Source organism: Lampetra planeri, chromosome 1 (genome assembly GCF_965212315.1).
Source record: "Lampetra planeri chromosome 1, kcLamPlan1.2.h2, whole genome shotgun sequence".
Classification (NCBI taxonomy): domain Eukaryota; kingdom Metazoa; phylum Chordata; class Hyperoartia; order Petromyzontiformes; family Petromyzontidae; genus Lampetra; species Lampetra planeri.
In genome coordinates this window covers 600,076-625,732 of record NC_136107.1, presented here as the reverse complement: position 1 = coordinate 625,732, position 25,657 = coordinate 600,076, and the positions used below count along the sequence as shown (strand labels likewise).

The 25,657-nt window shown below is 60.8% G+C and overlaps 1 protein-coding gene across 1 annotated transcript; it reads right to left on the bottom strand.

Annotated features, from left to right (window-relative positions):
* Window positions 1–2,752: 2,752 nt before the first annotated feature.
* On the bottom strand, window positions 2,753–24,443 carry LOC144720734 (tomoregulin-1-like). The gene is given in 11 exon segments (XM_078597791.1): window positions 2,753–2,931; window positions 3,268–3,427; window positions 4,613–4,701; window positions 4,703–4,740; window positions 5,825–5,881; window positions 7,794–7,942; window positions 10,282–10,378; window positions 13,424–13,453; window positions 15,157–15,286; window positions 19,810–19,928; window positions 23,439–24,443. Coding segments are annotated over 11 exon segments (1,230 nt in total). The 5' UTR covers window positions 23,707–24,443; the 3' UTR covers window positions 2,753–2,838.
* Window positions 24,444–25,657: the final 1,214 nt, after the last annotated feature.

Genomic DNA, 25,657 nt, shown 5'->3' with positions numbered 1-25,657 from the left:
TGATGGTTTGTGGTGCGGTGATGGCTTGTGGTGCGGTGATGGTTTGTGGTGCGGTGATGGCTTGTGGTGTGGTGATGGCTTGTGGTGTGGTGATGGTTCGTGGTGCGGTGATGGCTTGTGGTGTGGTGATGGTTTGTGATGCGGTGATGTTTGTGGTGTGGTGATGGTTCGTGGTGTGGTGATGGTTTGTGGTGTGGTGATGGCTTGTGGTGCGGTGATGGTTTGTGGTGTGGTGATGGTTTGTGGTGCGGTGATGGTTTGTGGTGTGGTGATGGCTGTGGTGTGGTGATGGTTTGTGGTGCGGTGATAGTTTGTGGTGTGGTGATGGTTCGTGGTGCGGTGATGGTTCGTGGTGCGGTGATGGTTCGTGGTGCGTGATGGTTCGTGGTGTGGTGATGGTTTGTGGTGTGGTGATGGCTTGTGGTGTGGTGATGGTTTGTGGTGCGGTGATGGTTCGTGGTGCGGTGATGGTTCGTGGTGCGGTGATGGTTCGTGGTGTGGTGATGGTTTGTGGTGTGGTGATGGCTTGTGGTGTGGTGATGGTTTGTGGTGTGGTGATGGCTTGTGGTGTGGTGATGGTTCGTGGTGCGGTGATGGCTTGTGGTGTGGTGATGGTTTGTGATGCGGTGATGGCTTGTGGTGCGGTGATGGTTTGTGGTGTGGTGATGGTTTGTGGTGCGGTGATGGTTTGTGGTGTGGTGATGGTTCGTGGTGTGGTGATGGTTTGTGGTGTGGTGATGGCTTGTGGTGCGGTGATGGTTTGTGGTGATGGTTTGTGGTGCGGTGATGGTTTGTGGTGTGGTGATGGCTGTGGTGTGGTGATGGTTTGTGGTGCGGTGATGGTTTGTGGTGTGGTGATGGTTTGTGGTGCGGTGATGGTTCGTGGTGCGGTGATGGTTCGTGGTGCGGTGATGGTTCATGGTGTGGTGATGGTTTGTGGTGTGGTGATGGCTTGTGGTGTGGTGATGGTTTGTGGTGTGGTGATGGCTTGTGGTGTGGTGATGGTTCGTGGTGTGGTGATGACTTGTGGTGTGTTTATGGCTTGTGGTGTGGTGATGGCTGTGTTGTGGTGATGGTTTGTGGTGTGGTGATGGTTTGTGGTGTGGTGATGGTTTGTGGTGTGGTGATGGCTTGTGGTGTGGTGATGGCTGTGGTGTGGTGATGGTTCGTGGTGTGGTGATGGTTTGTGGTGTGGTGATGGTTTGTGGTGTGGTGATGGCTGTGGTGTGGTGATGGCTGTGGTGTGGTGATCGTCTGTGGTGTGGTGATGGTTTGTGGTGTGGTGATGGTTTGTGGTGTGGTGATGGCTTGTGGTGTGGTGATGGTTTGTGGTGTGGTGATAGTTTGTGGTGTGGTGATGGCTGTGGTGTGGTGATGGTTTGTGGTGTGGTGATGATCTGTGGTGCGGTGATGGTCTGTGGTGTGGTGATGGTTTGTGGTGTGGTGATGATCTGTGGTGCGGTGATGGTTTGTGGTGTGGTGATGATCTGTGGTGCGGTGATGGTCTGTGGTGTGGTGATGGTTTGTGGTGCGGTAATGGTTTGTGTTGCGGTGATGGTTTGTGGTGCGGTGATGGTTTGTGGTGTGGTAATGGTTCGTGGTGCGGTGATGGTTCGTGGTGTGGTGATGGCCGTGGTGTGGTGATGGTTCGTGGTCTGGTGATGGTTCGTGGTGTGGTGATTGTTCGTGGTGTGGTGATGGTTCGTGGTGTGGTGATGGTTTGTGGTGTGGTGATGGTTTGTGGTGTGGTGAAGGTAGAATCTGGTGGGATAGAGTGGCTTAAAGGTGGGGTTAGAGGTGGCCCCCTTCCCACCGTGGCGGCTCTCACGCTGCCCCCCAACGGTGCGCAAACTCCAAGCGCCACCGTGGGAGCGCGTCCACACACAGACACTCCCTACACACACACACAGATACTCCCTACACACACAGACACTCCCTACACACACACACACAGAGAGACACCGCGGGTAGGGAGTCCACGACGACCCCCCGGCGCTCGCCGCGCGCTTTTTTTTTCTCTAAAAGCCGTGTAGGTTTATTTACTTGGTCATGCAATCGTGAACGTTTAATTACAATACAAATTGCTTCTAAGCTCTCCTCCTCCTCCTCGTCGTCGTCGTCGCTCACGGACACTACTGGCACGGCGGAGACGACACCACACGGAGACACCACACGGAGACGACGCGGCGCGGGGCGGGCGCAGCCCTCGCCCGCTCCGCTTGCGCTGAAATGCACGTGACTATGTCCGAAGAATTAAATAAATTACAAACTTTGGAAAAATCAGACACACACGGTAATGAACAATTTATACAGGTACAAACATGTTGTTGTTGTTGTTGTTGTTTCTCAACTCGACAGTGTAAACCTCAAGCTACGATCTGAGTCTCCCCCAAGTCCACCACCTCCGTTTGGTCCACAGTGACGCTGCTGCTGCTGCTGCTGCAGCTGCTGCTGCAGCTGCAGCTGCTGCTGCTGCAGCTGCTGTTGCAGCAGCAGCTGCAGCTGAAGCTGCTGCTGGGAAGCTCCGTGACAGTGCTCCCCCCACCCCCCCCCCCCTGCATCGCTGCGACTGTCGTCTCCATTACTCACTCCCACCCCCCCCCCCCCATGTTTATGTCTTTTTACAAGACTATTTTTTTTATTTTTTCTACACATTTTTTAGTTAATTTTTTTAAGACGAGTAAACCCACCCACCCCACCCCGCCCTTTCCGCCCCCCCTCCCACGCCCCCCCCCCCCCGACAGCACCCACACCACCCGCCCCCAGCCCCAACAAAAATGTAAAATATTAAAAATTATTGTCGGGTCGTTGAGATGGCTCGAGGCGTCGGCGGCGGTGTCAGATCATGAGCGAGGAGGCGGTGGTGCCGCAGTCCGAGTTGAAGTGGCCCAGGCTGTGCTTCTGCGGCCGTCCCCGCTTGCGCTTCCCGCACTTCCTGCGGGCCGAGGGAGCGCCACACAGAGACGCGTCAAGCACAGGGAGCGACGCACAGAGACGCGTCAACTCGAATCGCGACGCCACCAACGCTACCGACGCCACCGACGCACTCCGCACAGAGACACTGGGCTCTGGCTGTGGCCGTGCCGATAGTAGCCGCGCGCACGGGCGGGCGGGGGGCCGGCCACACGCGGAAGCACAGTGTGGAGGCGCGGCCTCATTTGTGCCCAGGGCGGTAATTTAATAATTATCATTTCACCTCCCTTTCATCCACTCCATCCCCTGCCAACACCTCCCCCCTCCCCCCCCCTCCCCTCTCCCGAGCGCCACTTGCCGGACGATGCAGATGACGATGGCGATGATGATGGCGATCTGCACGGCGCCCACTATGGCTGCGATGAGGACGTAGTGCAGCTTCTCTCCGCTGGGAATCACGTACAGAATGTTGAGCTCCTTGTCGCAGCGGTGGCCCGTGTAGCCCGAGTCACACCTGGGGGGGGGGGGGGGGGGGGGGGGCGACACGAGTCATCGCCTCTTTCCCTCGGCACCCAACGCCGAGTCATGGTGGCAGCGGCACAGCGTGGGTGGCACGGGCCCTGGTGCCGGGAGCGGGACAGGACCCCTCCCCACCCTTCTTCGTGTCCCCGCAACCGGCCACCTGGGTGCCTCCGGCCCGCGGGCCCCAGTGCGGTTGCGCCGCCTGTGCACTCCGTGGCGACGCCGCTGCGTGCGGGGCGCCGCGGCAGCGCGACCTTCGCCCGCTTTCCCGCCCCGGTGCTTCAACAGCGGCGCGCGTTGATGAAATCGGCTGGCAATAAACGCGCAATTCAGACGCGTGTAAAAAAAAGGTTGCGCTTTGCGGAGCCGTTACGCACGACGCACCAGGCTTTATCGCCCCTTTGGCCCTCCGAGACTCCGAAGGAAAACAATTACAGCCGCAATAATAGCGCGAGCGGAACGCGCCATTCATAACGGCAGCCGCGCGCTCGGTACAGCCACCGCCGGGCACGGCTGCACCCGCGGCCCGCGCCGGATTCTCGAGCCTCTCCACGCCGAGCCCTGGTCGACGACCCGGCCGAGCGTCGACGCGCCGAACGGGGCGGCGTGCGCAAACCCTTCAGACACAGCGCCGAGCCGCGCCGGCTGTGCGCGTGGCTGTCCCGCGCCACGATCGCCGCGTCCGTGATGGCAACTCGCGGGTTACGGTACGAGAATTCTCGCGGTGAGCGTGCACCAATCTCCCCGGCCAGGGCCCTCCTTGAGAGTGGCGCCGCCGCAGCTACCCCAAGGCGCGAGCTCCTCGCCTCCGGTCCCCGCGACCGCCGTCGCAGCGCGGGCCTCTTTTTGCGCTCGCGCCCGACGTAACGGCGGAGTGCGGGACGGACGCGGCCCTCCGCCGTGCCGGAGCCGCGAGCCGCGGTCACCACGCGGGGGACGTTGCGGACCGCTCGCCCCAAACACGCTCCGCAAAACGAGCACCACGTCGAAGGGCGCCGTGACGTCTCGACCAAACGAGCCACGGAAACGACCCAACCCGGACGGCGACGTGCGGTAAAGACACCGGCGGCGTTCGACACGGCGGAGCGTGCGGCGGGTCGAAGGCCGCGTGGGTAACGCGGCGGAGGAGCGCGGCGCGGCAGAGGAGCGCGGCGCGGCACGGTGGAGCCTCACTCACTGGCAGGTGGCCTCCCGCAGGGAGTACGTGTACTCGCACTTCCCGTGCGTGCAGTACTCCTTGAACTTGTCCGGACACGGCGCCTGGGGGGCTCTTGTAGACCTCCTCCTTCCGCTCGTCTTTGTTGCCTGCAAGCAGCGGACGCCAAGCCGCGTCGTTACGTCCCGACGGGGGAGGGGAGGGGCTGGGGGTGTTTCACGCACCACGGTGTCACCGACCCAGCCGCCTCGGTCGGCTGCGGGAGTCGGGTAACGTCAGCGGCAGGTGATATCTAAACCGGCCCTGGGCCCTCTCTTCGCCGGCATGGTGAAGTACGGTCAAAAGTTCCCCGTGACCAGCATGGCGTGTGGAGGCCGTCACCCGTGAGTGAACTGACAGGGTTCTGCATATCACCATCGTCGTCGTTTGCTATGATTATCTCTGTATTAACCCCGACAGCGCTGTCAGTGGAGCGTCTCGCCCTGCGTGCCTGAATTATTTCCGTTCGGTTTAGAGAGACGCCTTCACGGGTTAAAACGTGCGGCTCTATCAGATCGCTTGGGCGGATTCGCTATCCACTAGAGACCTCGTGTCAATTTTACGTGAACGGCGCGATTGGTGCGACTATCCCGTGACAAATTTTACTAAATTTGAAACGAATACTTCCAGTTGTTGCCCCCTCCCCCCCTACTGCGATAATTGGGCAGGACTCTTCTGACAAAGAGGCTTTAGACTACGTGAGTTTCTCCTGGGTAAACCACCTTCATGGGTCACGGTGGGTCATTGGGTAATGATGGGTCACGGAGGGTCACGGAGGGTCACGGAGGGTCACGGAGGGTCACGATGGGTAACGATGGGTCACGATGGGTCACGATGGGTCATGGAGGGTCACGATGGGTCGGTGGGTCACGGTGGGTCACGATAGGTCACGATGGGTCATTGGGTCACGGTGGGTCACGGTGGGTCATGATGGGTCACGGTGGGTGATGATGGGTCACGGAGGGTCACGGCGGGTCACGATGGGTCACGGTGGGTCACGATGGGTCACGATGGGTCATTGGGTCATGATGGGTCACGGTGGGTCACGATGGGTCACGGAGGGTCACGATGGGTCAGTGGGTCACAGTGGGTCACGGAGGGTCATGATGGGTCACGGAGGGTCACGGAGGGTCACGGTGGGTCACCGTGGGTCACCGTGGCTGACGATAGGTCACGGTGTGTGGGTGACTGTACCTTTCACTTCGGGGTTGTATCGATGGTTCTCATCCAGCTTCCTCACTGGCGTCTCCACTGGAACATAAAATCACAAATACGCCAAGTCGATGTTTGGGCTTCATGCAGCAAATAAAAAACGGGTCACACCCCCCCCTCCATCCCCCGCACGTCACTGTGCCACAGCCTCCGTGAGTGCAATTGAACTACCCGGTGCTGAAATATTAAACATCCCGGAGATAGATGTGACGGCTGTGTTGATGCCGCTGTTGCTGCATGCGTGAGGAAGGGAGGGGGAGGGGGCGGGCAGGCGGGCGGGAGGGAGGGACGCATCATTGACACACGCACTGATGTAAGAGCACCCTGATTTGCCAAGCGCCTTGAGCCGTGATGATGCCTTTGATTCGATGATGAGATCGGACCGTGGGTGAGAGGGGAAATTAACGAATGCGCGGAATAATTAGTCGGCGCTTTGCCCACCTCGTCAGCGAAGCAAGAAATTGTAGCGGGCGGCCAATTCTCCTGTCGTAACAGCGGACACATCCATAGCCTCGGTGCGTCCTCTCCTGGTGAGACGAAACTCGCACCTTGCCCCTCACACCGCCGCCCACTCCCCACCAGGACGCCGCGTGCTGTGCTCGCGTTTGCGCGCCTCATTGCCCATTCCAGCACCATTTTATCTTCTCCGAATTGCTTCACTGGCCCCACGAGCGGCTTGCGGTGTCGGCGGCGGGGGTGCAAAACCATCACGCGATGCGGCGGCGGCAGCGGTGCCGGCGGAGCAAACAATCTGTGAGCCCCGGCTGGGCCACCACCGGCCCGGCTGGTGCCATGGTGCCGGCTCTCGTCCCTCTTGACCTGCGCCCTGGGCTTGTGCCGCCCTTTTCTCTTCGACCCTCATCCAGTTTACACGCCCCGGGGGAGGGTGGCGGCCGATGTGTGGCGGCGACGGTGGCACCGCGCTGGGCACGGTGCCACCGCGCTGGGCACGGTGCCTCCCGCGGTGTCGGCCTCGTGGCCGCGTCACAGCCACCAGGGGCCCCCGACTCATCGTCACGATCACGATATCGTGCCACACAATTGTGTTTCACAGTCGGATTGATCTCCCGTGGCTCGAATGCGCATTGAGGCATCGGTGCTCATCTGCTGCTCGCAGCCCCGCGGGGAATTCCACATTCCCGTGTTGGGACGTGAGCTCGCGAGCCCGCGACCCCGCGACCCCGCGAGTGCGATCCACTCACTCCGCCGGTCCAGCCACCCGGCCGGACGGCGCTCACGGTGGGACGCTACCGATGGCAATCCAACAAAGCGCAACACCGTGGGGGGCCCTAGCTGCGCCTATCTATACGTCGGTACACAGCTATACTTCAACGCATAGATAGGAACGCACGCTCCAATCGCTCTGAATGAAACCGGGAAGGCTGAGGTGCGGAGCGCGGACCCCGTGGCCGTGACGGACGAGGGTGGCCATGGCCGGAGGCAGTCAGGGGTCAGTAGCGACGGGAAGGACGTCGTGAGCTCACGGTGCCACTCCATCTCTAACTGTTGTGCATGTCCGTGTAGGTGCCTGTGTGTGTGTGTATGTGTGCGTGTGTGTCAGTGTAGGTGCCTGTGTGTGTGTCTGTGTGCGTGTGTGTCTGTGTGCGTGTGTGTCTGTGTGCGTGTGTGTTTGTATAGGTGCCTGTGTGTGTGTCTGTGGGCGTGTGTGTCTGTGTGTGTCTGTGTCTGTGTAGGTGTTTGTGTACCCGACGGCCCAAATTTGGCGACGAATATCTGAACCACTCCCTGGCCTCCCCTAGGTCGAATCAGCCTTAAATAAGTACCCGGTGCATTGCCTAAACCTCGCCGCTCAGGAGACAGAGGCGACCGGGCGTGGTGCCAGCCAACCACCGCCTTGCGCGCCATTCTTTAAGAGGTGCATCGCTAACGGCGCTCGCCCCTGCGGCCTGGTGAAGGCTTCACGGGGGATCTCTGTCTCGGCGTTCCTCACCCTGGCAGCGGCCCAGGTACTTGACCTCGATGAGCTCCTGGCGCATGCAGGACGCCTCGCGCACCAGGCAGGGGTTGTCGTACGAGTTGCCGTCCGACGCGCACACCGGGTTGTAGTTGTGGCCCGTGCAGTCGATGTTGCACACGCAGCTGTGGGGGGGGGGGGGAAATTTATTAATCTGGTCACGAACACATACTCGGGTGGCGATCAAACACGGCCGTGGCCGATTTCCCCTTCCGCGCCATTTTTTTTTGTAAGCGCCAAATTTCCTGTTGTTTGTTTACAAACAACACAAAGCGTAACAGTTATGTATATAACTTTTGTTATAGTAATTTTGGGAGTGTAGTCATACCCCTCCCCCCTCATCCAAGCCATAATTTAGAGAGCGAAAGCGCTGAGTATGTAAATCGCTAACATAAGATCCCGTTAATCTGAATGATGCGGTGAAGTAAACGTTCATACGATATTACGGTGAATGCTTCCAAAAACAATACTGTACCCAAATATTACTGCTAACTTACTTTCAATAGAAACATGAATTGCTCGTACGAATATTCTCTCTCTCTCTCAGAATCGACCGACTGATGTAGCAGACGAAACAATCATCTTGTTGAAGGATTTTAAACCTTGACGCGGCAATGTTAGTTTTCTCTGTTGTTCAAGGTTTTCTCAGTGTTATTCAATGTTTTTACATTTAGTTTACGATTACACTGTGAATTCTATGGCATAATTAACTATTTTTGTGCTTAACAATCTTATAAAACAATATTTATATACAGTTCGTAGGAGTCTGGAACGGATTAATCGTATTTACATACAATCCAATGGGGAAATTAGGTTCGAGTCACGACGAAATCGGGTTGCGACCAAAGTTACGGAACGAATTATGGTCGTGACCAGAGGTTCTACTGTATTCCAGAACGCTCAAATTAAATCGCGCAAACGAATGACGAATAAATAAGAAGAATTGAAATAACATTTTCAAACACTTCAAATCGTATGGACGGCTCTCAAACCATTGTATCGCAAACGAGATGCTACTCATCTTACATTGAGCCGAACTAAAATTGTACAAAGTGGACAGTAACACGGAGGGCTACAAAATGAGAATTAAATGGCGACGTGATTCATTGGGGTTGCTGGGGCAGTGAATCATTGCGTGGCCACTGTAAATGCACGCGAGCAAAACAAAGATCCCCCGTGAAGCATGAACAGACCGATGGGGAAAGTGCTCTCAGCGAGCACCTATGGAGGCCAGAACCACGCCCGGCCGCCTTTGTCTTCCCAGTAGCGATGTTTACACACTGCACCAGGTATTAATTTGAGGCTGTGGCAACCTAGGGGAGGTTCAGGACCAGTTCGGCGGTTCAGATAATCGTCACCGATGTTGGTGGTCGTGAGCGGGAATCCAACTCGGGTCGTCGGTTTCGTAGCGCAGCGTAGTGCTAACCGCTACACTACCACACTCAGCCTTGTGCATTGTGCACAAACCATCAGCGCTCTTCAGGGACGTTCTGCGAGGGCGTCCCGCGCCACTCAAGGGCAAAGCAGTGGGTGCAGTGGGTGCAGTGGGTGCAGTGGGTGCAGTGGGTGCAGTGAGACTTCATTACATTCGATCCCCCACGCGTCCCGGGCCTCTCTCTGGCGGCGCGGGAGACGGGCAAGCGTGAATAATGGAAGGTCAAAGGCTCTCGAGGCAAGCGAGCCGCACATTAAAACACTGAGAGGGGGCCCTTGCGGGGCCGGTAACGGGGAGAGCGGCCGGAATATTTTGCGTCCACGTTGATGACGAGTAAGGCCCGGCATTCGTACGCTGGCACTTGGCAGCGGCGCGCGATCGCTGGGACGATGTTGAGCGCGCTCTCCGGCGCATTCTGGCAATGCGCCCGCCGTGCCAGAAGCTTCCATCCGTGTGTGCCGGGGGTGATTACCGAGCCAAAACCCACCGTGGGTTTTGCCCAAAAGCCAAACGGCAGAACAGCAATGCACACAAGTTCGTACAATAAATAGCCACCTCGCTGCATCTCGGCGGTGGAACTTTCGCACTTCGCCACGCCTTCCGTTACGCGAGCGATTCCTCCGGACGCAGCAGCGGTGGCAGCAGTGGCGGGTCACACGCGGTGGTATGTGTGTGTGGTGTGTGTGTGCGTGCGGTGCCACCCACACACGCGGTGCCACCCACGCACGGGGTGCCACCCACACACGTGGTGCCACCCACGCACGCGGTGCCACCCACACACGTGGTGCCACCCACACACGCGGTGCCACCCACACATTGTGCCACCCACACACGTGGTGCCACCCACACACGCGGTGCCACCCACACATTGTGCCAGACGGAGGGCCCGGGGGGTGTGGGGAGAGAGCGGAGTCCTGAGAACTGCGGTGGAAAGGCAGGAGGGTGGAGCGGAGTGGTGGAGGAGGAGAGTGGAGGGGGGTAGAGGAGATGGAGGAGGAGGGGGGGGGGGTGGAGGGGTGGGACTCGTACCCCACGTCCTCGGCGTCGTCATCGCACTCGGCTCCGAAGCGGCACCGTGAGCAGCTGCCGGTGCGGCGAGTGGAGCCGCGGCCCGAGCCCTCCGCATCTGCGCGAGCACGGACAAAGACAAAGATCCCCCGTGTAGCCTGAACAGACTGTAGGGGAAAGTGCTGTCAGCGAGTCGCACCTATGAAGGCCGGCACGGCATGCGAGGGGGTGGGTAGCCAACACTACACCCGGCCGCCTTTGTCTCCCCAGTGGCGATGTTTACCACACGCTGCACCGGGTCCTCATTTGAGGCTGAGTCGACCAAGGGGAGGCCCAGACCCAGATAATCGTCACTGCCGTTGGCCATGAGCGGGAATTGAACTTGGGTCTCCGGGTTCGTAGCCCAGCACGCTAACCGCGACACTGACACTCATACGCACGTACACACACACACGCACATAAACACACTTGCACACAGTCACGCACATACCACACACACACATACCACACACACACCACACACACATACCACACACACATACCACACACACCACACGTGTGTGTGAGTGCGTGCGGACACTTGGCGAGAAACGAGAAACGCTCAATAAGCGACGATGTCTGCACACGAATCGTGAGCGCACAGGCGCGTCTTTGTGGTCTGCAGTGCCACCGTGGCCATTCCACATCCCCATGTCGGAGACGAGTCTATCCAAAGGACAAATCACTGTTGACGTCCCCACAAAGGAGCCTGCCAATTATCGACCCCAGAGGGATGAATTAACCCCTCGTGGCAGGGCCCTAGTATCCAATAGGCACAATAGGTACTGTGTCTATGGCCTATGTAAACTAATGTTGACCGTGTTTTTGTTGTTGGTAAGATAAAACAAATACAACCATGCGGCAGTGGCCAGTAGCAGCTGCAGAGAGTTACCACCGAAGCAGAAGAGCCTAGGGCCTACAACAACCTTCATCCGGCCCTGCCTAGTGGGTGTCTGTGTGGCTGTAGTGGGGTCTGTGTGGGTGTAGTGGGGTCTGTGTGGGTGTAGTGGAGGTCTGTGTGGGTGTTGTGGGGGTCTGTGTGGGTGTAGTGGGGTCTGTGTGGGTGTAGTGGGGTCTGTGTGGGTGTAGTGGGGTCTGTGTGGGTGTAGTGGGGGTCTGTGTGGGTGTAGTGGGGGTCTGTGTGGGTGTAGTGGGGTCTGTGTGGGTGTAGTGGGGGTCTGTGTGGGTGTAGTGGGGGTCTGTGTGGGTGTAGTGGGGGTCTGTGTGGGTGTAGTGGGGGTCTGTGTGGGTGTAGTGGGGGTCTGTGTGGGTGTAGTGGGGGTCTGTGTGGGTGTAGTGGGGTCTGTGTGGCTGTAGTGGGGTCTGTGTGGGTGTAGTGGGGGTCTGTGTGGGTGTAGTGGGGGTCTGTGTGGGTGTAGTGGGGTCTGTGTGGGTGTAGTGGGGGTCTGTGTGGGTGTAGTGGGGGTCTGTGTGGGTGTAGTGGGGTCTGTGTGGGTGTAGTGGGGTCTGTGTGGGTGTAGTGGGGGTCTGTGTGGGTGTAGTGGGGGTCTGTGTGGGTGTAGTGGGGTCTGTGTGGGTGTAGTGGGGTCTGTGTGGGTGTAGTGGGGGTCTGTGTGGGTGTTGTGGGGGTCTGTGTGGGTGTAGTGGGGTCTGTGTGGGTGTAGTGGGGTTTGTGTGGGTGTAGTGGGGTCTGTGTGGGTGTAGTGGGGGTCTGTGTGGGTGTAGTGGGGGTCTGTGTGGGTGTAGTGGGGTCTGTGTGGGTGTAGTGGGGGTCTGTGTGGGTGTAGTGGGGGTCTGTGTGGGTGTAGTGAGGGTCTGTGTGGGTGTAGTGGGGTCTGTGTGGGTGTAGTGGGGGTCTGTGTGGGTGTAGTGGGGGTCTGTGTGGGTGTAGTGGGGGTCTGTGTGGGTGTAGTGGGGTCTGTGTGGCTGTAGTGGGGTCTGTGTGGGTGTAGTGGGGTCTGTGTGGGTGTAGTGGGGTCTGTGTGGGTGTAGTGGGGGTCTGTGTGGGTGTAGTGGGGGTCTGTGTGGGTGTAGTGGGGTCTGTGTGGGTGTAGTGGGGGTCTGTGTGGGTGTAGTGGGGGTCTGTGTGGCTGTAGTGGGGTCTGTGTGGGTGTAGTGGGGTCTGTGTGGGTGTAGTGGGATCTGTGTGGGTGTAGTGGGGGTCTGTGTGGGTGTAGTGGGGGTCTGTGTGGGTGTAGTGGGGTCTGTGTGGGTGTAGTGGGGGTCTGTGTGGGTGTAGTGGGGTCTGTGTGGGTGTAGTGGGGGTCTGTGTGGCTGTAGTGGGGTCTGTGTGGGTGTAGTGGGGTCTGTGTGGGTGTAGTGGGGGTCTGTGTGGCTGTAGTGGGGGTCTGTGTGGGTGTAGTGGGGGTCTGTGTGGCTGTAGTGGGGTCTGTGTGGGTGTAGTGGGGTCTGTGTGGCTGTAGTGGGGGTCTGTGTGGGTGTAGTGGGGTCTGTGTGGCTGTAGTGGGGTCTGTGTGGGTGTAGTAGGGTCTGTGTGGCTGTAGTGGGGGTCTGTGTGGGTGTAGTGGGGGTCTGTGTGGCTGTAGTGGGGTCTGTGTGGGTGTAGTGGGGTCTGTGTGGCTGTAGTGGGGGTCTGTGTGGGTGTAGTGGGGTCTGTGTGGCTGTAGTGGGGTCTGTGCGGGTGTAGTAGGGTCTGTGTGGCTGTAGTGGGGGTCTGTGTGGCTGTAGTGGGGTCTGTGTGGGTGTAGTGGGGTCTGTGTGGCTGTAGTGGGGGTCTGTGTGGGTGTAGTGGGGTCTGTGTGGCTGTAGTGGGGTCTGTGTGGGTGTAGTAGGGTCTGTGTGGCTGTAGTGGGGGTCTGTGTGGGTGTAGTAGGGTCTGTGTGGCTGTAGTGGGGTCTGTGTGGGTGTAGTAGGGTCTGTGTAGGTGTAGTGGGGGTCTGTGTGGGTGTAGTGGGAGGCTGATCGATGTCCGGGTGCTGTCGAGGGATGGCTCCTCATCGCTCAACCGCGTTATGTACGCTGACGACCTGCTAATTGCTGCTCACTCTACGAGGGGGTTGGAGACTCTGCCTGCTGAACCAGCAGCTTCCCTCTCAGAGGGGAGGCCTCACCATCGGCCCCACAACGACAACTAAGAGCACGTGACTCGGGTGGCATCGCTGCCACGTGCGTGCGGCACCATCGGCCTGCAGGAGCCACTCACCTCCGTCCGCTGAGCCAGATCCGGTCTCCACTGCAATGAGAGAAGCAAGAAGCTGCGTGAGAGCGGGAAGAGAGGAGCACGCGGCACGACCTTGCACTCGCTGCCGACCGTGGCTCAGTGGTGGCTCAGTGGTGGCGGTGGCTCAGTGGTGGCGGTGGCTCAGTGGTGGTGGTGGCTCAGTGGTGGCGGTGGCTCAGTGGTGACGGAGCCACCGTGCGTCCAGCGCCGCCGCCGCGGTGAGTGGAGGCCGAGCTCCGCCGTGAATAATTCATCGCAAGCGGCGCATTTTACGGACGGCCGGCATAAGTCGGAGTGATGGATCATCCCAAATATCAGCGTATTGATCGTCCACGGCAACTGCCGAGGGCGGCGTGCATTATTGAATCAGCGCCAGAGGCGGGGTTCGTGTTACTTAAGCGAGGGCCGGGCACGCCGGCGCTAATTGCGCGTTTAGCCACGCGGTCGCCCGCGCCGCGGACCGAGCGTGGCCCTCGCCGCCCTCGCCAGACCCGACGGGCCGCTGATTCACCGCGGCCACGCGACGCCTCGAGACGCCTCGCGAGCGGAGGAAGTGACGGGTGCCGCTGCGTGGCGAACACGTCGATTTGCGTCGCGTGTTGTTTTAAAAAAAAAAATCCCGCGGTGCCACGGCCCAGGGCGCTCGCCGCAGAGGTTCGTGGTCTGGATGCGGCAGGCCGCCCGGGCTAACACTGCGGACATGCGCTGACGATAACCCCGGTGGAAGGAGCTCCACCAGGCCGGTGGCTCCCACCCTTCCTGGACCCGCCCCGTCACCGTCAAACATTTGTCACGGACCGCTCGCACAAATAACGACGCAGTCGTTAAAATGTAAAGGGCTCCAGACCGCGGTGTGCACAAGCCGCGGATCGGAGGCGCCGAGTGCGCGAGGTCAGGCGATGCTCACGGCGATGCTCACGGAGAGACGCACAGCAACTCCCCGCTCAAACGAGCCACAATGAGCCACGCTGAGGCATTGGTGCTCGTCTGCTGTTTACAGCCCCGCAGAGCCAGTGGTGGAAAGTCGACATTCTCATGGAAGGGGCCACAATTTAGCGTCAATTTGATCGACCCCTAGACCAGAATCCAACCTCGTCCAGCGGGGCCCAGCGGTGCGCGCTGCCCAGTCGCAGCCACCACCACCGCCACCACCACCACCACCGCCTCCACCATCACCACCACCACCACCACCACCACCACCACCACCACCGCCTCCACCATCACCACCACCGCCTCCACCATCACCACCACCGCCTCCACCATTACCACCACCACCACCGCCACCACCGCCGCCACCACCACCACCGCCACCACCGCCGCCACCACCACCATCACCACCACCATCACCACCACCGCCACCACCGCCGCCACCACCACCACCACCACCGCCACCATCGCCACCACCGCCGCCACCACCACCATTACCACCACCATCACCACCACCGCCACCACCGCCGCCACCACCGCCGCCACCACCGCCGCCACCACCACCACCACCACCAACACCGCCACCACCGCCGCCACCACCACCATCACCACCACCATCACCACCACCGCCACCACCGCCGCCACCACCGCCGCCACCACCACCACCACCACCACCGCCACCACCTCCGCCACCACCACCGCCGCCACCACCACCACCGCCACCACCACCACCACCACCGCCACCACCACCGCCGCCACCGCGCCGCATCTGACCCGGCGCTGCTTACCGGCATAGCAGGGCCCATCCGTGGCGGCGCTGATGTCCTCCTGGCGCTTGCAGGCCGCCTGGCGCATGAAGCAATCACTCTGGTACGTGTCTCCATTGGAGCCGCACACCGGGGAGTACTCCGTGGAGCACTGGGCGGCGACACGGAGGGGGGCGGGGGGGGGACGAGGGAGGGACGGTCAGCACGAGGAAGGCACGGCGCGTCTCCGCACGTCCCCGCAATCCGAAAGCGGCGAAGCCACGACTCCCAGAGAGCGCCTCTTGTGCATCGCCCCGGCGGAGCGCGTGATTGGACGGCCCCGCTCAGCGCCCCGCTCAGCGCCCCACTCTGTGCACCGCTCAGCGCCCCGCTCTGTGCGTCTCTCGCCTGCAGGCCGATCCCTCTCTGGCTCCCCGACTGTGGCCACGTTTCTATTTTTATTTTCACTTAACCTAATTTTTTTTTACGACATGCAACTTTCTGGTGCTGATCCAGAGTTGGACCGCTTCAACAAACGCTGCTGGATTATAAATATATTTACTTATTGGCGATGAAACAGACAGAACCTTGTATGTACAGTATGTTGAACTTCTTTTGCACCGTACGCAGCCAACCGTGCGAATCGGAGGTGCGGGGGAAAGACAACAAATGGTGTCTGTCTGTAAACGCGTCGATGCAACATTGACATTGAGCAACGCATCTCTGGCCCTCGTCGGGATCAACGCAGACGCAATCGAACCACGGACTGCAGCGACGGCGAGCGGCACCGCAACTTAGCCACGCGGAGGGAGCGGCTAATTGCAGACAAACCCACGAGAGAGTCACTCAAACGGGTTTTATTTTTTTTGGGATAATCCACGGAAGGTCGGGGACGCGAGATGGAATTCGGAGGCGGCGTGGATCGCGCTTGAAGGGCACGGGAGGGGAGCTGCGGCCCCGCACGAATCAATTAGCCGGCTCTTATCGGAAGATGCTGGCTTATTCAATTGCACGATGATCGCTATCGAGATAAGCACACGTACGCACACACGCACGCACACACACACACGCGCGTGCACGCACACGCACGCACACACACATACGCGTGCACGCACACGCACGCACACATACGCGCGCAGCGGAACTCTGCGTGGCCACGACGGCATCTGCGACGCCGCCTGCCGTGTCCGAGCAGCGTGCGTCGCGCCAACCGCGCTCCGGTCGCCCTTTGTCTGGATGCGGACGAAGACGTCGTGCGCTCAAAGCGGCGCCGTGCGGTGCCCGGCCCAGAGGGACCGCAGCGGAGCCGCCTTTGTTCGCGCGTCGAGAGGCGGCGTCGAGCGGCCCCGCCGTGCCCGCCTGGCGGTCCCGCTTCAACCGCGCCCGGTGCGGGAGGTGGGGGGGGGGCGACGACGCCCACGCCGAGCGTCTGGGGCGGACTCCGTCCTGAGATTTTGGAGCTCCGAGGTTTTTAGTCAAGAAGGCGACTTCCAAAAGGCCGAGCGCGTTTGCTTCTTTGTCGCCGTCGAAGTTCGGCGCGTCCCAAGGGGGGAACCTCGCGATGCCCGCGGGGGCGACGCGGCGGCGGCGCGCGGGGTCACGCGCTCCCCCACGGCGGCAGCGGCGGGGAGTGAAGACGCCGCGCGGCCGGGGCTCGCTCGCCAGCAGAGCGTCACCGCACCTCCACCCCTCGCCAACAACGGCGCCATTACTCCCGCTCGCCCGGCCGCTCCTCACAGCTAGCCCGGTCTCGCACCTCGCCTCGGGGTCACCTCGCCTCGGGGTCACCTCGCCGCCAGCACGAGGCCCCCTCCTCCCCCTGCCTATCCCTGGCCGAGCCGCCAACCCCACGAGCTGGGCTAACCGCTGCCCCCCCCCCAGCCTCCCCCCGCTTTGTTCTCTGATTGACGACGGCCGAGCCCCCAGTGACACCAGATGCTGCAGACGCGGCCACTGGTGTCACGGGGAGCAGGGGGGGGGGGGCTCGACAGGGACTCCCAGGGGGGCCGGGGGGCGTGGGGGGCTAATGACGCGGCCGCACGGCGGCCACCCCGCGTCACGGACGGCACGGACAGCGGTTGTGGGTGTGCGGCGCGGCAGCCAATCGTGGAGCAGCGCTACCCCGGAGCAGCCAGCCCGACACGGGCGCCGCACTCTCGTCTCATGCAGCTGTGTTCAGCCACCACCACCACCAGCACAACCAGCAGCACCACAACCAGCAGCAGCAGCACCACCACAACCAGCAGCACCACAACCAGCAGCAGCAGCAGCACCACCACCACAACCAGCAGCACCACCACAACCAGTAGCAGCACCACAACCAACAGCACCACAACCAGCAGCAGCACCACCACCACCAGCAGCACCACCAGCAGCAGCACCACAACCAGCACCACAACCACAACCAGCACCACAACCACCACCAGCAGCAGCAGCACACCGCAGTCCGCCTCGCTCTCTCCCTGCGTCTCCTCTCCCCCCCCCCCTCTCTCTGTCTCTCTCGCGCCGTCTCATTTCCCAAGCTCGTACAACAACAACAATGACCTTGCTCTGTTCAAGAAAGGCGATTCACTCGAACCGATCACACTCCCAATGGAGTGTGGACACTGCACGCGGTGGACACTCCGCGTGGTGGACATCGCTCGTGGTGGACACTGCATGTGGTGGACACTGCTCGTGGTGGACACTGCCCGTGGTGGACACTGCTCGTGGTGGACACTGGTAGCATGTGCCTCCCGCGGTGGTAGTGACCAACATGACTCGTGGGCTCGTCTGCATCGTCGCCGTCTGCGTGCAACGAAGCGGAGGGACGTTGGCCCAGACGTCACCTCCCCCGCGCTCTCTCCTCGTCGCTTGCACGGCCGCCACGCGGCGTGTCCCCGCCACGCGGTGTGTCGCCGGGGTGCTGTGTGTCACCGGGGTGCTGTGTGACCGTGCCCCACCACCACCACCACCAGTGGCAGCGCATCACCCACACCCACACACACCCACACACTCCCACCCTCACACCCACCCACACACCCACACACACCCACACACACCTCCACACACCTCCACACACACCTACACACACCCACACACTCCCACCCTCACACCCACCCTCACACCCACACACACCCCCACACACACACCCCCACACAGCCACACACACACACACACCCACACACACCCCCCACACACCCTCCCTCAGTGCTGCACACGGCTGTCTGTAGCCCTGCACTGAGTGGAGGCAGCAGCAGTGAGGGTTGGTGGATCACCGGCACACACGGTGCGTGAGACTCGAGGAGGAGCCGTGTACCCTGGCTCGCCAGGAGAAGGCGGCAAAGCAAGTGGACTCTCGCCAGCTGGTTCTATCTTGAACGGGGATACAGCGTTGCTCCCTCGCGTGCATGGGTTTTTTTTTTTCGGGCGCTCCGGCTTCCTCCCACGCGAATATTAAACAAGAACTCATCATTGCTTGGCTGAGAACATCGTAAAATAAAAACCCTCCTGAAAAAGAGTCTCATGACTTTCCTGGATAAATAAGATGTGTATTGTTATCGTCAAAGAGAAAGATCCCCCATGTAGCCTTTGACAGACTGTAGGGGCAAGTGCTGTCAGCGAGCGCCTACGAAGGCCGACAAAGCACACGATGGGGGGGGGGGAGGTCAGCACCACGCCCGACCGCCTTTGTCTCCCCAGTGGAGATGTTTACTGCACACCGCACCAGGTACTCATTAGAGGCTGAGTCGACCTAGGGGAGGCCTAGGACCGGTTCAGATAATCGTCACCAGTGGTGTTGGCCGTGAGCAGGAATTGAACTCGGGTTGCCGGATTCGTGGCGGAGCGCGCTAACTACTACACACACACCCACACACAGATATACACACCCAGACACACAAACTCACCTACCCACACATCCACACAACAACAACCGCCACTCGCCACTAAGTGGCGGTGTCGTCACCACGACGCTTGTGCCAGGCCATGTGCACCTTGAGGCCACGTGAAGTGTCGAACGCCCGCCGGCAGGAGGTCACGGGCAGACCCAGGTGCCACGGGTCGACTGACTGAGATGACCGAGATGACTGGCTGATGCACCACCTGTGCCCCCTACTGTGCCAACTTGCTGCGCTTTAGCCGCTCGTTGTTGTGAGCGTCGCTCCTCCGCCCTCCGTTGTTGTTGGAGGGCGACTGCCTCCAACTGCCCAGTAGCGTCCTTCACGAGCCTCCTCCACAGAGGCCGATCTTGACACCGCTGGTACCAGTCATCGGCAAGTCCACTCAGCTCCACATCCTCCTGTACCACATCACTCCATCTCTTCTCTAGCCATTGCCGCGCCCGTTTAGCCCCCTCGATCCGGCCGAACAAAAGCTGTTTAGGCATGCGGTGGCTGGACATGCGGGCTACATGACCCAGCCAACGCAGTCTTGCCTGCCGGAGGAGCTCACCAATGGGACTTTGCCCAGATCACATCCACACACACCCACCCACACACACACCCACACACCCCCCACACACGCACCCACCCACCCCCACACCCACCCACACACCCCCCACACACACACACACTCACTCACCCACACCCACCCGCGCACCCACACACACCCACCCACACACACACACCCACACTCACCCACCCACACACACACTCCCCCCCCGCTCACCCACACACCCCCCCCCACTCAACCACACTCACCCCCCCCCCCGCTCACCTGGAAGGCGCTGCACACGCAGGCAACGGCGTCTCCCACCTCGGCGCAGACGCCGCCGAAGCGGCACGACGAGTCGTCGCACGACGACAGCTCCGCACCCCCCTCCCGATCGTTGTAGTCTGCAGGCCACGAGGGGGGCAGGGGGGGCGAGGGGCGAGGGGCGAGGGGGGGAGGGGCGAGGGGGAGGGGGGCAGGAGGAGGGGGGGCGAGGGGGAGTGAATAATTAATGAGGCCGAGCGCCGCGGCTGAGTGCACAGCGGAGGATGGAAAAATTCAACATCCGTGGGGTGGAGTGGCTGGGGGGATTTATTCACCACGTCTTGCTCCATAGACACGCGCTCAGCCCGCTCTGTGCGTGTACACGCGTCTGTGTGTGTGTGTGCACGTGTGTGTCTGTGTGTACACGCGTCTGTGTGTGTGTGTGCACGTGTGTGTCTGTGTGTACACGCGTCTCTGTGTGTGTACACACGTGTCTGTGTGCGTGTACACGCGTCTGTGTGTGTGTGTGTGCACGTGTGTGTCTGTGTGTACACGCGTCTTTGTGTGTGTGTGCACGTGTGTGTCTGTGTGTACACGCGTCTGTGTGTGTGTGTGCACGTGTGTGTCTGTGTGTACACGCGTCTCTGTGTGTGTACACACGTGTCTGTGTGCGTGTACACGTGTCTGTGTGTGTGTGTGTGCACGTGTGTGTCTGTGTGTACACGCGTCTCTGTGTGTGTGTGTGCACGTGTGTGTCTGTGTGTACACGCGTCTCTGTGTGTGTACACACGTGTCTGTGTGTGTGTACACGTGTCTGTGCGTGTACACGTCTGTGTGTGTGTGTACACGTGTCTGTGTGTGCACATATCTGTGTGTTTGTGTATGTGTCTGTGTGTTTGTGTACACACACACAGTACACACACAGTACACAGTACACACACACAGTACACGCAGAGTACACACACACACAACACATACGGTACACACACACAGTACACACACACAGAGGAGGAGTGGGGGATGGGGGGTAGGGAGTGGGGGTGGGGGGCAACTCGAGGCGACGCTGCTGCCCACAGAGGTGACCACCACCGCTACCACCGCTACCACTGCCACGACCGCCACCACCACTGCCACCACCACTACCACCGCCACCACCGCCAGCACCACCACCGCCGCCGCCACCACCACCACCAGAGCGGATTTCTTTATGTCCATGCTCGACTCAAACGGCGGAGAGAGACAAAGCGGGCTGCTGGGCGGGCTGCTGGGCGGGCGCGCGGGGGGATCTCTCAGCCCGAGCCGCGCGTCATTAACGCGGCGCCTGCCGCACAAAGGCGAGAGCCGCAGTCTCCTCGCGCCCCCATTGTAGGGCCCCCCCCCACCCTCCTCTATTGATCCCGCAGCCCTACAAAGCGGGAGGGGGGAGAGCGAGGGGGGGGGGCGAGTTCCAGAGACGCCGCCGCATTGAGCTGCTGCCGCTGCCGCTGCATTATCCGTGCGCCTGGCGGGATTTACGAGCGCTGCCACCAACACCGCCACTCGGTCCCCTTATCCCCTCGATCCACAGCCCCCATGCACCCCTATAGCCTCGCACAGTAGACGAAGATCCCCCGGGTAGCCTCAACAGACTGTCGGGGCAAGTGCTGTGTAGCGAGTCGCAAGCACGGCACACGCCACGCCGCGCGTTCCTCTCTCTCTGCCATCTGCACGGAGCGCCTCTCGCTCCGTGTAATTTGAGAGCCAAAACTCGATTCGTGTGGGTGGTGGAGCTCCGGGGAGGGGAGGGGGGGTCACAAGGTCGGACCGCAGCATCTCGCTAACAGCGCCACTGGTCTCCCCCGCATCAAATCACCCCCACTCCCCCCCCCCAGCTCTCCCTCCTCTCGTCAATCGCCGCTCCTCCTTTGTCGCGATGGTTTTGCGAGCCCCCCCCCCACCTCTCTCCCTCTCTCGCTGGTGCTGACCAGCCAGCCCCTCGTGTGCCACAGTGCCGGCCTCCTTCATAGCTGGTGCTCGCTAACAGCACTTGCCCCTACAGCCTGTTGAGGCTGCACGGGGGATCTTTGTCCTGTCTCTCGCTCGCTCGCTCTCGCGCGCGCGCGTTCCCTCTGCCTCGTTGCCACGCTACTGGTCACGCAGAATGGAGGGCATTCAGTGTGAGTGTGTGTATGTATGTGTATCTGTGTGTGTGTGTATCTGTGTGTGTATCTGTGTGTGTGTATCTGTGTGTGTGCATCTGTGTGTGTGCATCTGTGTGTATCTGTGTGTGTATGACAGTGTATCTGTGTGTGTGTCTGTGTATATATGTGTATGTGTATATATGTGTGTATCTGTGTGTATCGGTGTGTGTGTGTATGAGAGTGTATCTGTGTGTGTATATCTGTGTGTATGTGTGTGTGTATGAGGGTGTATCTGTGTGTGTATCTGTGTGTGTGTATCTGCGTGTATATGCGTGTGTCTGTGTGTGTGTGTATCTGTGTGTGTGTGTCCGTCCGCTAATCCTATTTTTCACGGTCCTTCTGCCGTTGACACCGCGGCTGTGACGAGCGGGGTGCGGGGGGCGCTGCGGGGTGCTTTGGGGCGAGATGAGGGGGAGGAGGGGGGGGAGGAGGGGGGGAGGAGGAGGGGGGGGAGGAGGAGGGGGGGAGAGGGGGCAGGAGGGGGAGGGGGGCGCCTTGGGAAGGAGGCGACATCACAGCAGCGGCTGCACCGTGCGCATTCATCTCCCAGCAGCCGGTGGGTGATTAGAGAGCAACACGTCACCGCCACCACCACCACCTGCACCGCCACCACCACCGCCTCCTCTGGGGCTGCCGCGAGGCCGAGTCCGACGTTCGACCTCGCGGCCCCTCCGAGTGGCGCGAGGTGCAAGCGCCACTCCGGGGTTTGCGAGTCGCGCTCAGAAACAAATAAATAACTGGCGCGCCTCGAACGCGACTATCGACGCGGATGTGCAACTTGACACGGCTACACGCGCAGCCAAATGGCCAGAGAGTGTGAGAGTGTGAGTGAGTGTGTGAGAGAGTGTGAGAGCGTGAGTGAGTGAATGAGAGTGTGTGAGAGTGTGAGTGAGTGAGAGAGTGAGTGAGAGTGAGTGTGAGTGAGTGAGAGAGTGTTAGAGGGTGTGAGTGAGTGTGAATGAGTGTGTGTGAGTGTGAGTGAGAGTGTGAGTGAGTGTGAAAATGCACGCGGCATTGTCAGCACGGCAATCACGCTCCCCGTGCCAATTCCACCCCCCGCCCCCCATTCGCCGCGTGCCGCCGTCCCAGGTGTCGTCACCTTGCCACGAATCAACAAGAAGACGCTTTTGTCTGCCGGGCGCGCGTCCCGGGGCGCGCCGCCTCTGAGCGCGGAGCGCGGAACGACCCCCTCGCTCCCCCCTCGCTCCACGATCGCGCCGTGGTCACCTCGACTCGCCTCCACCCTCCACCTCCACCACCATCACCTCCACCACCACCTCCACCTCCACCACGCGCCCTCTCGCCTCTCTCTCTCTCTGCATCGCTCGCGTCCCGAATTGTCCCCGGGTCGAGTGGAGACGCCGAGAGACGCCGCCGCCTTCACCCCGCGCCAGACCCGGGACAAAGCCCGGCCGCTACCGCGGTGTGGCGGGGTCGGGGTGGTGAGAGGGAGAGACCCCTGCCGCTCACCTGCGCAGTTGCCGTGCCTGCCCTTGCCCCTGCAGCCGGGGGACGAGGAGCCGCGTCCACCCTGCGCCTCGGCCACCGCGACCAGGGCGCCCACGAGGAGAGCCGCTCGCCAGAGCGCCGACGGGAGGCCTCCCTCCATGGCAGCCTTCCCCACCACCCACTGCCGCCTGCGGCGCTCGTGGCGATGCCTCTGTGCCTCTTGTTGCTCCTGCTGCTGCTGCTGCTGCTCCTGCTGCTGCTGCTGGCGAGTGTGCACGCTGACCATCATCAAGAGCGACTCTTCAATCGGGGCGCGCCTTTGTGCGTTTTCCCCCCCTTGTTGTTAAATCCCCAGTATCTCGAGGATGCCAACTCGTGCGTGATCCCCGCCCTCTATGAAGACGCTCTCACCGACGCCTCTCTATCTCGTCCTCCTCTCGCTCCCCGTGCCTCACCCTTTCTCTCTCTCTATGTTTTACAAAAATATTTTCTCACAAAGCCGCCGCGCGTCGTCAGAGGAACGCGCGGACGCGCTGCAGATCGCCACGAGGAGCGGGCCGACGGCGAGGAGGAGGATGAGGATGAGGGAGAAGGGGAGAAGGCATCGCCCGGCTGAGGTTCGCAGCGCACACCGCGGCGTCTGGCGGCAAGGGGCGGCAAGGGGCGGGCGGGCGGCGTCAGCCGCGAGGATGGACGCGCTCCGTGGCGCTCGGTCCGCGCCTCGGTGACGGAGCGGCGCACAAAGGCGAGAGGAGGGGGAGCAGCGGCAGGAGCAGGGGGAGCAGGAGGAGGCAGCGAGCGAGCGAGCCGCTCATCACAGCGACGGCGGCGAGGAGGAGGAATCGCTGAGCCCGGCGAACGCGGGCTCCGAGCTGCTGCCGCTGCCCGGGTTTGCGTTCCCTCGGGAAACGCCGGAGAAACCCGCTCTCATACAGCTGCTGCTGCTGCTACAGCAGCTACAGCAACAGCAGCAACAGGAAGCGGACGGAGATGGGGGAGGAGGGGGAGGTGCAGAATGAGCAGCAGCAGGAGGAGGAGGAGGAGCAGGAGGGTGGTGGAGGATGATGATGATGGGCTGGTGAGGTGGTTTGTTTGGGGGAGGTAGGTGGGTGATGGAGGAGGAGGAGGGGGAGGGATGTGAGGGTGGGTGAGGGTTGTGGGGTGCAGGGGGGGCTGGCTGAATGCGTGTGGGGGAGGGGAACGGCAGGCGATGTGAAATCTGCCAGGGCGAGAGAGAGAGAGAGGATGGAGGGCGGGAGGGAGGATGGAGGGCGGGAGGGAGGATGGAGGGCGGAGAGGACGCGGAGCGGCGTCTGAAGGCGGCGCCTCTCATCGCGATCTCCACATCGCGATTATCGCCTCGCTCTGCGCGCGGGTGGATCCGTGAGGTCTGGAGGCGCCTCTCCATCACGCGCGCGTCTCTCTCTCTCTCTGCAGGGAGCTGCCTACAGACGTGTTTTATCAAAGCCCAATCTCGGTCATCGAAGCTCCTTGAGGGAGCATCCTTCGAGCATCCGGTTGCTTTGCCCATCCCGAGCCTGGCGTCGATGGAGTTGCCCCAGCGAGTCGGGGTCGCTCTGCGGGAGCTGCTCGCCGGGCACGGCGCCATGCCCCTGTCGCACCCATCGGCCCCTCTGCCTGCGTGATGCTTGATCCACTTCGCAAGTCTCCCCTCTCATAGTCCCCTCCTCTCTGTAACTTCTCTCTCTCTCTCGTACTCAGATAAAACTACCTCCTCATCATCATCATCAGCAGCAGCATCATCATCAGCAGCAGCATCATCAGCATCATCAGCAGCATCATCATCATCAGCAGCAGCAGCATCATCATCATCAGCATCCTCCTGCGAGCACGACGCGCAGCGGCCGCTCCTTCCCTCACGCCGCATGGTGCGCGTGTGTCGTGTGTGTACACGTGTGTGTGTGTGTACACGTGTGTGTGTGTACACGTGTGTGTGTACACGTGTGTGTGCACGTGTGTGTGTGTACACGTGTGTGTGTACACGTGTGTGTGTGTACACGTGTGTGTGTGTGTACACGTGTGTGTGTAGTATGTGTACACGTGTGTGTGCACGTATGTTTGCACGTGTGTGTGCACGTGTGTGTGTGTACACGTGTGTAGTGTGTACACGTGTGTGTGTGTGCACGTGTGTGTACACGTGTGTGTACACGTGTGTGTACACGTGTGTGCAGAGGAGACTCGTGAGGTAAGCTACTGGGCAGTTGGAGGCAGTCGCCCTC